This window comes from Cherax quadricarinatus, chromosome 100, assembly GCF_038502225.1.
Source record: "Cherax quadricarinatus isolate ZL_2023a chromosome 100, ASM3850222v1, whole genome shotgun sequence".
NCBI classification, from domain to species: domain Eukaryota; kingdom Metazoa; phylum Arthropoda; class Malacostraca; order Decapoda; family Parastacidae; genus Cherax; species Cherax quadricarinatus.
The window spans coordinates 5678403-5695935 of NC_091391.1; the positions used below are offsets into that span (position 1 = coordinate 5678403).

Consider the following 17533-nt stretch of genomic DNA (forward strand, 5'->3'; position numbering starts at 1 on the left):
GTGTTACATATGTGTTGCAATCTGACTAATGTGACATTTATTGTGGCAACGTTTCGCTCTCCAGGAGCTTTATCAAGCCATTACAAACAATACATGGACACAGAGGGTATATAAAGGCTCAGAGTGAGGTGAATACTAGTGAGGTACCATTTCAATGTTCACTAGTGGTAGTGGTAGTGGTAGTAGTAGTAGTAGTAGTAGTAGTAGTACATTAGTTGCACTTGTGTCCTTTTACTTTACATATTGTCGGTAATTCTACCAACTTTATTACAATCTGACTAATTCCTGTTTATATTACAGGTGTGTTCATGGAGGCCAGGCAGTGACCAGAGACCCAGAATGGTGGTTAGTATTGTGGCTGCAGCCATGTTGGCCCTTTTGGGGCTTACATATGCCTATCCTGACAGCGATGCCCTGGATACTGTAGAGGTAGGCCTAAGCAAACGGGACCTGGAGTTTAATCAGTACGTTCCAGGGTATAGGCTGAGAGGTGAGCCTAGCTGTGAGGCGCTCCGCGCGATGTGGAGACAGAGCAAAAGAGAGGCGCGCAGAGCGACTTCGACTAACCAGTTACCCAGAACGAGGTCCTACAACTACGGAAGGCTTAGCGCCTTTGCCCCTGATCCAAAGGCTCGGCCGAACAAGCACGCCTATGGGCATGTTCTTAATTACCCAGTGCCACAGCGAGCAAGTCCCTTCGACACCCTGAGGGCCATTCTAGGCCCCGGAGACCGCAGGGGTATGTACGAGAAAGTGCACAGGAAGTTAGCTGCAGTTCGGGGCCCTGGACGTTCATCCAAAGGCCGATACGACGAACTACGGAGAATCATGACTGTGGAACAACAGGAACCACGTCCGCTAGCGCTGTCGCTTCGCGCGGCGCAGGAAACACAACCCAGCGCCAAGTCGCGACGGGACCCTGCGGGTTTGTACCCTAGAGCCCTGGGTGGGTCCACCCAATTTAGTCAGCAGGGCTTTATGGGACCCCTATTACCAGCTGACTCAAGACAGCCTACCTTCGTACAGTGGCAGCCGTCTATATCACATCCTGATACGGTTAGTATTGTGTTCAACTACCTTATTTAACTAACTACCCTACTTAACTTAAGTGAATGTGACTGACCTGACTAGGTCAAGGCATTGGCTTAAATCGGTGGGAGATTTGAACTTGCCCCGCATGGGACAGTAGACCTGCTGCAGCGTTCCTACTCTCTTTTGTTCTATGTTCCTAGTCTAGGGGCTACAGGTTACCTAAATAGGTGAGCTGGTGTAGTCTAGGGGCTACAGTCTTCCTAAATAGGTGTTTTGATCTAGTCTAGGGGCTACAGTCTCAATAATTAGGTGATTGGTCTAGTCTCGGGGCTACAAACTTACCAGTTAGGTGATCTGGTCTAGTCTAGGGGCTACAGCCTTACTAATTAGGTGATCTGGTCAGGTCCAGGGTCAAAGGGATAGTCACTTCCCTAAATTTGCCTTCAGGTGACCTGCCTCTCTAACCAGAGCCACAGTATGGCAGTACAAAGAGCCTTTTCTGAGACCAGAGAGAGAAGACCCCTCTTCAGAGGGTAGAGAAAACTTGCAATACGTAAGGTTCATCGCCACTGGTGGGCGAAATGTTTCCACAGTAAACCCAGGTACTACACAAGTGCCTGAATCCTCAACCTGTGGGGTTTCGAACCCTTTTCTCTTGACTGCAAATTCGCAACCCCAACAAGGAACACACTTCGCCCTTACCTCTGGAACTCTGAACTAATCATCTAGGCATATATGACGGGGATATTTACCCTTTTTATAGAACTATCTTGAATGGGATGTCAAAGAGCAGATAGGTATATTGGATTAGGTAAATCCAATCAAGTCTGTACGTCACCAGGGGCTTTCTGGCTTATTTTCTGCTTGGATATTTCAGTCCCAAGGATGCCACCCACAACATTCACCTGACAGCCAGGTACCTATTTACTACTGGGTGACCTGTGGTAGTATGTGTATGGTGACTAACACCCAGGTACGTACTTACTGCTAGGTGAACATTGACAGCAGGTGTAGGGTGACTAACACCCAGGTACCTACTTACTGCTAGGTGAACATTGACAGCAGGTGTAAGGTGACTAACACCCAGGTACCTACTTACTGCTAGGTGAACATTGACAGCAGGTGTAAGGTGACTAACACCCAGGTACCTACTTACTGCTAGGTGAACATTGACAGCAGGTGTAGGGTGACTAACACCCAGGTACCTACTTACTGCTAGATGAACACTGACAGCAGGTGTAAGGTAACTAACACCCAGGTACCTACTTACTGCTAGGTGAACAGCAACAGCAGGTGTAAGGTGACTAACACCAGGTACCTACTTACTGCTAGGTGAACACTGACAGCAGGTGTAAGGCGACTAGCACCCAGGTACCTACTTACTGCTAGGTGAACACTGACAGCAGGTGTAAGGTAACTAACACCCAGGTACCTACTTTTTACTGATAGGTGAACACTGACACCAGGTCTAGGGTTACTAACACCCAGGTACCTACTTACTGCTAGGTGAACACTGACAGCAGGTGTAAGGTGACTAATACCCAGGTACCTACTTACTGCTAGGCGAACACTGACAGTAGGTGTAAGGTAACTAACACCCAGGTACCTACTTACTGCTAGGTGAACAGCGACAGCAGGTGTAAGGTGACTAACACCCAGGTACCTACTTACTGCTAGGTGAACATGGACAGCAGGTGTCTTAAGGAAAAGCGTCCTAATGTTTCCACCCGTACCGGGGATCGAACCCCGAACCTCAATGTGTGAGACAAGTGCGCTACCAACCCAAACACGGGACACCCATTATTTCTCACGGGGAAGCGCTAAACCCCCAAGGGGGGAAATAACCCCAGGCCTGATCCAAGAAGTAAGATCAGCTCCAACTCCTCGGATCAAGAGCCCCTCCAAAAATATATATTAAAATATGTCAAAAAATTTCTTGTCTCTATGTGGCTGACAGCTCCCTGGAGCCCTTGTCCCGACCCGTCTTTGTTTACATTACTGATGTCATATATTTTATAACCCCCAGTTGACAGAAAAGCATCAATTTGGCATTGATGCTTGTAGGTTTAATGGGGGAATGTATGTCATGAGATTGGGGGTCTTTTTTGGGGGGGAGTGGGGGTCGAAGGGGGAATATGTGAGGCGAAGTCGAGGTCAGATGCAGCTGTCGGGACGCGTGTCCTCACGCCTCGATGGCCCTTTTTCTGAAGAGAATTTTTGCTTCCACAGCCCAGCCAGGGCCATAATGTGACCCCAGCCAGGGCCATAATTTGGCCCCTATGGTGTAGCCCAATCATGTGGCCACAGCCAGGGCCATAATGTGGCTCCAGCCAGGGCCACAATGTGGCGCCAGCAAGGGCCATAATGTGGCCCCCAGGGTGTAGCCCAATGATGTGGCCCCAGCCAGGGCCATATTATGGCCCCTTAGTATGGCCCCATGATGTGGCCCCAGCCAGTTCCATATTGTGGCCCCTTAGTGTGGCCCCCATGATGTGGCCCCAGCCAGTTCCATATTGTGGCCCCTTAGTGTGTCCCCATGATGTGGCCCCAGCCAGTTCCATATTGTGGCCCCTTAGTGTGGGCCCATGATGTGGCCCCAGCCAGTTCCGTATTGTGGCCCCTTAGTGTGGCCTCAGCCAGTTCCATATTGAGGCCCCTTAGTGTAGCCCCATAAAGTGGCCACCTTGATGTGGCCACACTGTGGCCTCCTATAATCTATTAATATCCACCTGTTGTTAACTGTGTACCCCCCCCTCTCTCTCTCTCTCTCTCTCTCTCTCTCTCTCTCTCTCTCTCCCTCTCTCTTTCTGACCTTCCCTGTGTTCCCTCTATTTTTACATCTATTGTCCAGTTGATTTAACAGGAGAAGAATACAGTGCATACAAACAAGTATACACACTGAACTATACACACACATACACCTCAGTGGTAGGAGGTATTGTAGTATACATCTAGTGGGAGATATGGACAGAAATATACACTGATAATATACACATCTCACATAGGCAAGGGGTACGGGTATATACACTGAGATTAAACACATTCCACTGTGGAAGGTCCACTCTCTCCCTGCTCTATGAACTTTATCATACCTCTTCTTAAAGCTATGTATGGTTCCTGCCTCCACTACATCACTCTCCAGATTGTTACACTTCCTGACAACTCTGTGACTGAAGAAATACTTCCTAACATCCCTGTGACTCATCTGAGTCTTCAACTTCCAATTGTGACCCCTTGTTGATGTGTCCCCTTGTTGATGTGTCCCTTGTTGTTGTGTCCCCTTGTTGATGTGTCCCCTTGCTGTTGGGTCCCCTTGTTGATGTGTCCCTTGTTGTTGTGTCCCCTTGTTGATGTGTCCCCTTGTTGATGTGTCCCTTGTAGTTGTGTCCCCTTGTTGATGTGTCCCCTTGTTGATGTGTCCCTTGTTGTTGTGACCCCTTGTTGTTGTGTCCCCTTGTTGTTTTGTCCCCTTGTTGTTGTGTCCCCTTGTTGATGTGTCCCCTTGTTGTTGTGTCCCCTTGTTGTTTTGTCCCCTTGTTGTTGTGTCCCCTTGTTGTTTTGTCCCCTTGTTGTTGTGTCCCCTTGTTGATGTGTCCCCTTGTTGATGTGTCCCTTGTAGTTGTGTCCCCTTGTTGATGTGTCCCCTTGTTGATGTGTCCCTTGTTGTTGTGTCCCCTTGTTGTTGTGTCCCCTTGTTGCTGTTTCCCCTTGTCGATGTGTCCCCTTGTTGATGTGTCCCCTTGTTGTTGTGTCCCTTTGTTTCAGTGTCCCCTTGTTGCTGTTTCCCCTTGTCGATGTGTCCCCTTGTTGTTGTGTCCCCTTGTTGTTGTGTCCCTTTGTTTCAGTGTCCCCTTGTTGCTGTGTCCCCTTGTCGATGTGTCATCTTGTCGTTGTGTCCCTTTGTTGATGTGTCCCTTGTTGTTGTGTCCCCTTGTTGACGTGTCCCCTTGTTGATGTGTCCCTTTGTTTCAGTGTCCCTTTGTTGCTGTTCCCCCTTGTCGATGTGTCCCCTTGTTGTTGTGTCCCCTTGAAGATGTGTCCCCTTGTTGCTGTGTCCCCTTGTTGCTGTGTCCCCTTGTTGATGTGTCCCCTTGTTGCTGTGTCCCCTTGTTGATGTGTCCCCTTCTTGCTGTGTCCCCTTCTTGCTGTGTCCCCTTCTTGCTGTGTCCCCTTCTTGCTGTGTCCCCTTGTTGATGTGTCCCCTTGTTGCTATGTTCCCTTGTTGCTGTGTCCCCTTGTTGTTGTGCCCCCTTGTTGTTGTGTCCCCTTGATGTTGTGTTACCTTGTTGCTGTGTCCCCTTTTTGCTATGTCCCCTTGTTGTTGTGTCCGCTTGTTGTTGTGTCCCCTTGTTGTTGTGTCCCCTTGTTGCTGTGTCCCATCGTTGTTGTGTCGCCTTCTTGCTGTGTCCCCTAGTTGCTATGTCCCCTTGTTGCTGTGTAAACTTGTCTTTGTGTCCCCTTGTTGCCGTGTCCTCTTTTTGTTGTGTCCCCTTGTTGTTGTGTCCCCTTGTTGCTGTGTCCCTTTGTTGCTGTGTCCCCTTGTTCCTGTGTCCTCTGATGTTGTGTCCCCTTGTTGCTGTGTCCCCTTGTTGCTGTGTCCCCTTGTTGCTGTGTCCCATTGTTGCTGTGTCCCCTTGTTGTTGTGTCCCCTTGTTGTTGTGTCCCCTAGTTGTTGTGTACCCTTGTTGCTGTGTCCCCTTGTTGTTGTGTCCCATAATTGCTGTGTCCTTTGTTGTTGTGTCCCCTTGATGCTGTGTCCCCTTGTTGCTGTGTCCCCTTGTTGCTGTGTCCCATTGTTGTTGTGTCCCCTTGTTGCTGTGTCCTCTTGTTGCTGTGTCCCCTTCTTGTTGTGTCCCATTGCTGTTGTGTCCCCTTGTTGTTGTGTCCCCTTGTTGCTGTGTCCCCTTGTTGCTGTGTCCTCTTGTTGCTGTGTCCCCTTGTTCCTGTGTCCCCTTGCTGCTGTGCCTCCTTGTTGTTGTGTCCCTTTGTTGTTGTGTCCCCTTGTTGTTGTGTCCTCTTGTTGCTGTGTCCCCTTGTTGTTGTTCTGTCCCATTGTTATGTCCCCTTGTTGCTGTGTCCCCTTGTTGCTGTGTCCCCTTCTTGCTATGTCCCCTTGTTGTTGTATCCCCTTCTTGCTGTGTCCCCTTGTTGCTGTGTCCCCTTATTGCTGTGTCCCATTGTTGTTGTGTCCCCTTGTTCCTGTGTCCCCTTCTTGTTGTGTCCCCTTCTTCCTATGTCCCCTTGTTGTTGTATCCCCATGTTGCTGTGTCCCCTTTTTGCTGTGTCCCCTTATTGTTGTGTCCCATTGTTGTTGCGTCCCCTTGTTGTTGTGTCCCCTTGTTGTTGTGTCCCCTTGCTGTTGTGTCCCCTTGTTGCTGTGTCCCCTTATTTCTGTGTCCCCTTGTAGCTGTGTCCCATTGTTGCTGTGTCCCCTTGTTGTTGTATCCTATTTTTGTTGTGTCCCCTTGTTGTTGTGTCCCCTTATTGCCATGTCCCCTTGTTGCTGTGTTCCCTTGTTACTGTGCCCCCTTGTTGCTGTGTCCCCTTGTTGCTGTGTTCCCTTGTTGACGTGTCCCCTAGTTGCTGTGTCCCCTTGTTGTTGTGTCCCCTTGTTGCTGAGTCCCCTTGTTGCTGTTTCCCCTTGTTGCTATGTCCCCTTGTTGCTGTGTCCCCTTGTTGCTGTGCCCACTTGTTGCTGTGTTCCCTTGTTGTTGTGTCCATTTGTTGTTGTGTCCCCTTGTTGTTGTGTCCCCTTCTTCCTATGTCCCCTTTTTGTTGTATCCGATTTTTGCTGTGTCCGCTAGTTGTTGTGTCCCCTTCTTGCTATGTCCCCTTGTTGTTGTGTCCCCTTGTTGCTGTGTCCTCTTGTTGTTGTTCTGTCCCATTGTTGTGTCCCCTTGTTGCTGTGTCCCCTTGTTGTTGTGTCCCTTCTTGCTATGTCCCCTTATTGTTGCATCCCCTTCTTGCTCTGTCCCTTTGTTCCTGTGTCCCCTTATTTCTGTGTCCCCTTGTAGCTGTGTCCCATTGTTGCTGTGTCCCCTTGTTGTTGTATCCTATTTTTGTTGTGTCCCCTTGTTGTTGTGTCCCCTTATTGCCATGTCCCCTTGTTGCTGTGTTCCCTTGTTACTGTGTCCCCTTGTTGTTGTGTCCCCTTGTTACTGTGTCCCCTTGTTGCTGTGTCCTCTTGTTGCTGTGTCCCCTTGTTGCTTTGTCCCCTTGTTGCTGAGTATCCTTGTTGTTGTGTCCCCTTGTTGTTATGTCCCCTTGTTGTTGAGTCCTCTTGTTGCTGTGTACCCTTGTTGTTGTTCTGCCCCATTGTTGTGTCCCCTTGTTGCTGTGTCCCCTTCTTGCTGTGTCCCCTTCTTGCTATGTCCCCTTGTTGTTGTATCCCCATGTTGCTGTGTCCCCTTGTTGCTGTGTCCCCTTATTGTTGTGTCCCATTGTTGTTGCGTCCCCTTGTTGTTGTGTCCCCTTGTTGTTGTGTCCCCTTGCTATTGTGTCCCCTTGTTGCTGTGTCCCCTTATTTCTGTGTCCCCTTGTTGCTGTGTCCCATTGTTGCTGTGTCCCCTTGTTGTTGTATCCAATTTTTGCTGTGTCCCCTTGTTGTTGTGTCCCCTTATTGCCGTGTCCCCTTGTTGCTGTGTTCCCTTGTTACTGTGTCCCCTTGTTGCTGTGTCCCCTTGTTGCTGTGTTCCCTTGTTGACGTGTCCCCTAGTTGTTGTGTCCCCTTGTTGTTGTGTCCCCTTGTTGCTGAGTCCCCTTGCTGCTGTTTCCCCTTGTCGCTATGTCCCCTTCTTGCTGTGTTCCCTTGTTGCTGTGTCCATTTGTTGTTGTGTCCCCTTGTTGTTGTGTCCCATTCTTCCTATGTCCCCTTTTTGTTGTATCCCATTTTTGCTGTGTGCGCTAGTTGTTGTGTCCCCTTCTTGCTATGTCCCCTTGTTGTTGTGTCCCCTTGTTGCTATGTCCCCTTGTTGCTGTGTCCCCTTGTTGCTGTGCCCACTTGTTGCTGTGTTCCCTTGTTGATATGTCCCCTTGTTGCTGTGTCCCCTTGTTGTTGTGTTCCTTTGTTGTTGTGTCCCCTTGTTGCTGTATCCCCTTGTTGTTGTGTCCCTTTGTTGCTGTGTCCCCTTGTTCTTGTGTCCCCTTGTTCTTGTGTCCCCTTGTTGTTTTGCCCCCTTGTTGCTGTGTCCCCTTGTTGCTGTGTCCCCTTGTTGTTGTGTCCACTTGTTGCTGTGTCCCCTTTGTTGCTGTATCCCCTTGTTTCTGGGTCCCATATTGTTGTGTCCCCTTGTTGGTGTGTCCCCTTGTTGCTGTGTCCCCTTGTTGCTGTGTCCCCTTGTTGCTGTGTCCCCTTGTTGCTGTGTCACCTTGTTGCTGTGTCCCCTTGTTGCTGTATCCCCTTGTTGTTGTGTCCCCTTGTTGTTGGGTCCCCTTGTTGTTGTGCCCCCTTACTGTTGTGTCCCCTTGTTGTTGTGTCCCCTTGATGCTGTGTCCCTTTGTTGCTGTGTCCGCTGGTTGCTGTGTCCCCTTGATGCTGTGTCCCTTTGTTGCTGTGTCCGCTGGTTGCTGTGTCCCCTTGTTGCTGTGTCCCCTTGTTGTTGTGTCCCCTTGTTGTTGTGTCCCCTTGTTGTTGTGTCCCCTTGTTGTTGTGTCCCCTTGTTGCTGTGTCCCCTTGTTGTTGTGTCCCCTTGTTGTTGTGTCCCATTGTTGCTGTGTCCCCTTGTTGTTGTGTCCCCTTCATGTTGTGTCCCCTTGTTGTTGTGTCCCCTTTTTGCTGTGTCCCCTTGTTGTTGTGTCCATTTGTTGTTGTGTCCCCTTGTTGTTGTGTCCCCTTGTTGTTGTGTCCCCTTGTTGTTGTGTCCCCTTGCTGTTGTGTCCCCTTGTTGTTGTGTCTCCTTGTTGTTGTGTCCCCATGTTGCTGTGTCCCCTTGTTGTTGTGTCCCCTTGTTGCTGTGTCCCTTTGTTGCTGTGTCCCCTTGTTGCTGTGTCCCCTTGTTGCTGTGTCCCCTTGTTGCTGTGTCCCCTTGTTGCTGTGTCCCCTTGTTGTTGTGTTCCCTTGTTGCTGTGTCCCCTTGTTGTTGTGTCCCCTTGTTGCTGTGTCCCCTTTTAGTTGTGTCCCCTTGTTTCTGTGTCCCCTTGTTGCTGTGTCCCCTTGTTGCTGTGTCCCCTTGTTGCTGTGTCCCCTTGTTGTTGTGTCCCCTTGTTGCTGTGTCCCCTTGTTCTTGTGTCCCCTTGTTGCTGTGTCCCCTTGTTCTTGTGTCCCCTTGTTGCTGTGTCCCCTTGTTGTTGTGTCCCCTTGTTGCTGTGTCCCCTTTTTGTTGTGTCCACTTGTTTCTGTGTCCCCTTGTTGCTGTGTCCCCTTGTTGTTGTGTCCCCTTGTTGCTGTGTCCCCTTGTTGTTGTGTCCCCTTTTTGCTGTGTCCCCTTGTTCTTGTGTCCCCTTGTTGCTGTGTCCCATTGTTGTTGTGTCCCCTTGTTGCTGTGTCCCATTGTTGTTGTGTCCCCTTGTTGCTGTGTCCCCTTGTTGCTGTGTCCCCTTGTTGTTGTGTCCCCTTGTTGCTGTGTCCCCTTGTTGTTGTGTCCCCTTGTTGCTTTGTCCCCTTGTTGCTGTGTCTCCTTGTTGTTGTGTCCCCTTGTTGATGTGTCCCCTTGTTGCTGTGCCCCCTTTTTGCTGTGTCCCATTTTTGCTGTGTCCCCTTGTTGCTGTGTCCCCTTGTTGTTGTGTCCTTTTGTTGTTGTGTCCCCTTGTTGCTATGTCCCCTTGTTGCTGTGTCTCCTTTTTGTTGTGTCCCCTTGTTGATGTGTCCCCTTGTTGCTGTGTCCCCTCGTTGCTGTGTCCACTTGTTGCTGTGTCCCTTTGTTGCTGTGTCCCCTTGTTGTTGTGTCCACTTGTTGTTGTGTCCACTTGTTGCTCTGTCCCCTTGTTGCTGTGTCCCCTCGTTGCTGTGTCCCCTCGTTGCTGTGTCCCCTTGTTGTTATGTCCCCTTGTTGTTGTGTCCTCTTGTTGATGTGTCCCCTTGTTGCTGTGTCCCTTCGTTGCTGTGTCCTCTTGTTGCTGTGTCCCCTTGTTGCTGTGTCCCCTTGTTGTTGTGTCCCCTTGTTGATGTGTCCCCTTGTTGCTGTGTCCCCTTGTCGCTGTGTCCCCTTGTTGCTGTGTCCCCTTGTTGTTGTGTCCCCTTGTTGCTGTGTCCCCTTGTTGCTGTGTCCTTTTGTTGCTGTGTCCCCTTGTTGCTGTGTCCCCTTGTTGTTGTGTCCCTTTTTTGCTGTGTCCCCTTGTTGCTGTGTCCCCTTGTTGTTGTGTCCCCTTGTTGCTGTGTCCCCTTGTTGTTGTGTCCCCTTGTTGCTGTGTCCCCTTGTTGCTGTGTCCCCTTGTTGCTGTGTCCCCTTGTTGTTGTGTCCCCTTGTTGCTCTGTCGCCTTGTTGTTGTGTCCCCTTGTTGCTGTGTCCCTTTGTTGCTGTGTCCCCTTGTTGCTGTGTCCCCTTGTTGCTGTGTCCCCTCGTTCCTGTGTCCCCTTGTTGCTGTGTCCCCTTGTTGCTGTGTCCCCTCGTTGTTGTGTCCTTTTGTTGTTGTGTCCCCTTGTTGCTATGTCCCCTTGTTGCTGTGTCCCCTTGTTGTTGTCTCCCCTTGTTGATGTGTCCCCTTGTTGTTGTGTCCCCTTGTTGAAAGATGTGCCTTATTAAATAGACACACACTGAGTGTTCCCACTGTGTAATACACACACATTGAGTGTTCCCACTGTGTAATACACACAGAACACACTGGTACACACAGAGTGCTAGTGGGAGAGTGGAAGCAGGTATAGTGCATTAAGACCCACTGTGATAAACACAGTGGGAGTCTTACTGGCTGAGGTGATTACTAAGTGCAATTGCTTGTTAATCTGTGAGGTCAGTGCTTGTTGCAGAGTTGTGGGAAGGGTAGATAGATAGTTGTGGGGTGATAGATAGACAGATGGTATCTGTGGTGAGGGACTGATTGCCGGCTATCAAGCTTCAGGAACTGACTACCTGCTGTCAAGCTTCAGGGATTCACTACCTGCTGTCAAGCTTCAGGGACTCACTACCTGCTGTCAAGCTTCAGGGACTCACTTCCTGCTGTCAAGCTTCAGGGACTCACTACCTGCTGTCAAGCTTCAGGGACTCACTACCTGCTGTCAAGCTTCAGCGACTACTACCTGCTGTCAAGCTTCAGGAACTCATTACCTGCTGTCAAGCTTCAGGGACTGACTACCTGCTGTCAAGCTTCAGGGACTCACTACCTGCTGTCAATCTTCAGGGACTGACTACCTGCTGTCAAGCTTCAGGGACTGACTATCTGCTGCCAAGCTTCAGGGACTCACTACCTGCTCCCAAGCTTCAGGGACTAACTACCTGCTGTCAAGCTTCAGGGACTGACTACCAACTGTCAAGCTTCAGGGACTGACTACCTGCTGTCAAGCTTCAGGGACTCACTACCTGCTGTCAAGCGTCAGGGACTCACTACCTGCTGTCAAGCTTCAGGGACTGACTACCTGCTGTCAAGCTTCAGTGGCTGACTATCTGCTGCCAAGCTTCAGGGACTAACTACCTGCTGTCAAGCTTCAGGGACTCACTACCTGCTGTCAAGCTTCAGGGACTCACTACCTGCTGTCAAGCTTCAGGGACTGACTTCCTTCTGTCAAGTTTCAGGAACTCACTACCTGCTGTCAAGCTTCAGTGACTCACTACCTGCTGTCAAGCTTCAGGGACTGACTACCTGCTGTCAAGTTTTAGGGACTGACTACCTGCTGTCAAGCTTCAGAGACTCACTACCTGCTGTCAAGCTTCTGAGACTCGCTACCTGCTGTCAAGCTTCAGGGACTGACTACCTGCTGTCAAGCTTCAGTGGCTGACTATCTGCTGTCAAGCTTGAGGGACTAACTACCTGCTGTCAAGCTTCATTGACTGACTACCTGCTGTCAAGCTTCAGGGACTGACTACCTGCTGTCAAGCTTCAGGGACTCACTACCTGCTGTCAAGCTTCAGGGACTCACTACCTGCTGTCAAGCTTCAGGGACTCACTACATGCTGTCATGCTTCAGGGACTCACTACTTGCTGTCAAGCTTCAGGGACTCACTACCTGCTGTCAAGCTTCAGGGACTCACTATCTACTGTCAAGCTTCAGGGACTGACTTCCTGCTGTCAAGTTTCAGGGACTCACTACCTGCTGTCAAGCTTCAGGGACTCACTAAATGCTGTCAAGCTTCAGTGACTCACTACCTGCTGTCAAGCTTCAGGGACTGACTACCTGCTGTCAAGTTTCAGGGACTGACTACCTGCTGTCAAGTTTTAGGGACTGACTACTTCCTGTCAAGCTACAGGGACTCGCTACCTGCTGTCAAGCTTCAGAGACTCACTTTCTGCTGTCAAGCTTCAGGGACTCTCTACCTGTTGTCAAGCTTCAGACACTCGCTACCTAATGTCAAGCTTCAGGGACTCACTACCTACTGTCAAGCTTCATGGACTCACTACCTGCTGTCAAGCTTCAGGGACTCACTACCTGCTGTCAAGCTTCAGGGACTCACTACCTGCTGTCAAGCTTCAGGGACTCACTTCCCGCTGTCAAACTTCAGGGACTCACTTCCTGCTGTCAAGCTCCAGGGACTCTCTACCTACTGTCAAGCTTCAGGGACTCACTACCTGCTGTCAAGCTTCAGGGACTCACTACCTGCTGTCAAGCTTCAGGAACTCACTACCTGCTGTCAAGTTTCAGGGATTCACTACCTGCTGTCAAGCTTCAGGGACTCACTACCTGCTGTCAAGCTTCAGGGACTCACTACCTGATGTGAAGCTTCAGAGACTCACTACCTGCTGTCAAGCTTCAGGGACTCACTACCTGCTGTCAAGCTTCAGACACTCGCTACCTGATGTCAAGCTTCAGGGACTCACTACCTGCTGTCAAGCTTCATGGACTCACATCCTGCTGTCAAGCTTCAGGGACTTACTACCTGATGTCAAGCTTCAGGGACTCACTACCTGCTGTCAAGCTTCAGGGACTCACTTCTCGCTGTCAAACTTCATGGAATCACTTCCCGCTGTCAAACTTCATGGAATCACTTCCTGCTGTCAAGCTTCAGGGACTCACTACCTACGGTCAAGCTTCAGGGACTCACTACCTGCTGTCAAGCTTCAGGGACTCACTACCTGCTGTCAAGCTTCAGGGACTCACTACCTGCTGTCAAGCTTCAGGGACTCACTACCTGCTGTCAAGCTTCAGGGACTCACTACCTGCTGTCAAGCTTCAGGGACTCACTACCTGCTGTCAAGCTTCAGGGACTCACTACCTGCTGTCAAGCTTCAGGGACTCACTACCTGCTGTCAAGCTTCAGGGACTCACTACCTGCTGTCAAGCTTCAGGGACTCACTACCTGCTGTCAAGCTTCAGGGACTCACTACCTGCTGTCAAGCTTCAGGGACTCACTACCTGCTGTCAAGCTTCAGGGACTCACTACCTGCTGTCAAGCTTCAGGGACTCACTACCTGCTGTCAAGCTTCAGGGACTCACTACCTGCTGTCAAGCTTCAGGGACTCACTACCTGCTGTCAAGTTTCAGGGACTCACTACCTGCTGTCAAGTTTTAGGGACTGACTACCTGCTGTCAAGCTTCAGGGACTCACTACCTGCTGCCAAGCTTCAGGGACTGACTACCTGCTGTCAAGTTTCAGGGACTGACTACCTGCTGTCAAGTTTCAGGGACTGACTACCTGCTGTCAATCTTCAGGGACTCACTACCTGCTGTCAAGCTTCAGAGACTCACTTCCTGCTGTCAAGCTTCAGGGACTCACTACCTGCTGTCAAGTTTCAGACACTCGCTACCTGATGTCAAGCTTCATGGACTCACTACCTGCTGTCAAGCTTCAGGGACTCACTACCTGCTGTCAAGCTTCAGGGACTCACTACCTGCTGTCAAACTTCAGGGACTCACTACCTGCTGTCAAGCTTCAGGGACTCACTTCCCGCTGTCAAACTTCAGGGACTCACTTCCTGCTGTCAAGCTTCAGGGACTCACTACCTACTGTCAAGCTTCAGGGACTCACTACCTGCTGTCAAGCTTCAGGGACTCACTACCTGCTGTCAAGCTTCAGGGACTCACTACCTGCTGTCAAGATTCAGGGACTCACTACCTGCTGTCAAGCTTCAGGGACTCACTACCTGCTGTCAAGCTTCAGGGACTCACTACCTGCTGTCAAGCTTCAGGGACTCACTACCTGATGTGAAGCTTCAGAGACTCACTACCTGCTGTCAAGCTTCAGGGACTCACTACCTGATGTCAAGCTTCAGGGACTCACTACCTGCTGTCAAGCTTCAGGGACTCACTACCTGCTGTCAAGATTCAGGGACTCACTACCTGCTGTCAAGCTTCAGGGACTCACTACCTGCTGTCAAGCTTCAGGGACTCACTACCTGCTGTCAAGCTTCAGGGACTCACTACCTGATGTGAAGCTTCAGAGACTCACTACCTGCTGTCAAGCTTCAGGGACTCACTACCTGCTGTCAAGCTTCAGGGACTCACTACCTGCTGTCAAGCTTCAGGGACTCACTACCTGCTGTCAAGCTTCAGGGACTCACTACCTGCTGTCAAGCTTCAGGGACTCACTACCTGCTGTCAAGCTTCAGGGACTCACTACCTGCTGTCAAGATTCAGGGACTCACTACCTGCTGTCAAGCTTCAGGGACTCACTACCTGCTGTCAAGCTTCAGGGACTCACTACCTGCTGTCAAGCTTCAGACACTCGCTACCTGATGTCAAGCTTCAGGGACTCACTACCTGCTGTCAAGCTTCATGGACTCACATCCTGCTGTCAAGCTTCAGGGACTCACTACCTGCTGTCAAGCTTTAGGGACTGACTTCCTGCTGTAAAGCTTCAGGGACTCACTACCTGCTGTCAAGCTTCAGGGACTCACTACCTGCTGTCAAGCTTCAGGGACTCACTACCTGCTGTCAAGCTTCAGGGACTCACTACCTGCTGTCAAGCTTCAGGGACTCACTACCTGCTGTCAAGCTTCAGGGACTCACTACCTGCTGTCAAGCTTCAGGGACTCACTACCTGCTGTCAAGCTTCAGGGACTCACTACCTGCTGTCAAGCTTCAGGGACTCACTACGTGCTGTCAAGCTTCAGGGACTCACTACCTGCTGTCAAGCTTCAGGGACTGATTACCTACTGTCAAGCTTCAGGGACTCACTACCTGCTGTCAAGCTTCAGGGACTCACTACCTGCTGTCAAGCTTCAGGGACTCACTACCTGCTGTTAAGCTTCAGGGTCTGACTACCTGCTGTCAAGCTTCAGGGACTCACTACCTGCTGTCAAGCTTCAGGGACTCACTACCTGCTGTCAAGCTTCAGGGACTGACTACCATCTACACCCATGTACTATCGTGTATACACTGAGAGGTGTATATCTCAGTATATACATTGAAAGGTGTATATCTCAGTGTATATATACTGAGAGGAGTATATCACAGTGTATATATACTGAGTGGTGTATATCTCAGTGTATATACACTGGGAGGTGTATATCTCAGTGTATATACACTGGGAGGTGTATATCTCAGTGTATATACACTGAGTGGTGTATATCTCAGTGTATATATACTGAGAGGAGTATATCACAGTGTATATATACTGAGTGGTGTATATCTCAGTGTATATATACTGAGTGGTGTATATCTCAGTGTATATACACTGGGAGGTGTATATTTCAGTGTATATACACTGAGTGGTGTATATCTCAGTGTATATATACTGAGAGGAGTATATCTCAGTGTATATACACTGGGAGGTGTATATCTCAGTGTATATACACTGTGTGGTGTATATCTCAGTGTATATACACTGAGTGGTGTATATCTCAGTGTATATATACTGAGAGGAGTATATCTCAGTGTATATACACTGGGAGGTGTATATCTCAGTGTATATACACTGAGTGGTGTATATCTCAGTGTATATATACTGAGAGGAGTATATCACAGTGTATATACACTGAGAGGTGTATATCTCAGTGTATATATACTGAGAGGAGTATATCACAGTGTATATATACTGAGTGGTGTATATCTCAGTGTATATACACTGGGAGGTGTATATCTCAGTGTATATACACTGGGAGGTGTATATCTCAGTGTATATACACTGAGTGGTGTATATCTCAGTGTATATACACTGGGAGGTGTATATCTCAGTGCATATACACTGAGAGGTGTATATCTCAGTGTATATATACTGAGTGGTGTATATCTCAGTGTATATACACTGGGAGGTGTATATTTCAGTGTATATACACTGAGTGGTGTATATCTCAGTGTATATATACTGAGAGGAGTATATCTCAGTGTATATACACTGGGAGGTGTATATCTCAGTGTATATACACTGTGTGGTGTATATCTCAGTGTATATACACTGAGTGGTGTATATCTCAGTGTATATATACTGAGAGGAGTATATCTCAGTGTATATACACTGGGAGGTGTATATCTCAGTGTATATACACTGAGAGGTGTATATTTCAGTGTATATACACTGGTAGTTTATATTAATCAGTGTTTTAGGTATTAAAGTATTCTTGACTGGTGGTGACCAGGTGACCTGCAGCCTTAATGACCCTGGTGTAGTAGATAGACTTTAAACCCCATTAACCAACCAACCAGCCTTAATGACCCTCGTGTAGTAAATAGACTTTAAACCCCATTAACCAACCAACCAGTCTTAATGACCCTCGTGTAATAGATAGACTTTAAACCCCATTAACCAACCAACCAGTCTTAATGACCCTCGTGTAGTAGATAGACTTTAAACCCCATTAACCAACCAACCAGTCTTAATGACCCTCGTGTAGTAGATAGACTTTAAACCTCATTAGCCAACCAACCAGTCTTAATGACCCTCGTGTAGTAGATAGACTTTAAACCCCGTTAACCAACCAACCAGTCTTAATGACCCTGGTGTAGTAGATAGACTTTAAACCCCATTAACCAACCAACCAGTCTTAATGACCCTCGTGTAGTAGATAGACTTTAAACCCCATTAACCAACCAACCAGTCTTAATGACCCTGGTGTAGTAGATAGACTTTAAGCCCCATTAACCAACCAACCATTGTTAATGACCCTGGTGTAGTAGATAGTCTTTAAACCCCATTAACCAACCAACCAGTCTTAATGACCCTGGTGTAGTAGATAGACTTTAAACCCCATTAACCAACCAACCAGTCTTAATGACCCTCGTGTAGTAGATAGACTTTAAACCCCATTAACCAACCAACCAGTCTTAATGACCCTCGTGCTGTAGATAGACTTTAAACCCCATTAACCACTATATCAAGTCATTTGCACCCCAGTACATAATTGCCTGGTAATTAGGTGACGCAGGTAGTGTGTGAAGATGATTGGTTAATTAATAAAGGTAGTTTAGATAGGCAATTAAATCTTAATGACCAATCAGGCTGTTAAGGGTCGCTAACTACAGGTGATCTGTCAGTAC

General features: G+C 49.0%; 1 protein-coding gene across 2 annotated transcripts in view; it reads left to right on the top strand.

The window, feature by feature from the left end:
- Positions 1-17533, top strand: part of LOC128704602 (uncharacterized) — a 179375-nt gene that overhangs the window by 149933 nt on the left and 11909 nt on the right. For both annotated transcript variants that reach the window (XM_070079606.1, XM_070079607.1), the window contains exon 2: positions 301-1056. In XM_070079606.1, the coding sequence (XP_069935707.1) occupies positions 340-1056 (717 nt within the window). In that variant the 5' untranslated portion in view covers positions 301-339. The remainder of the gene's footprint in view (positions 1-300; positions 1057-17533) is intronic.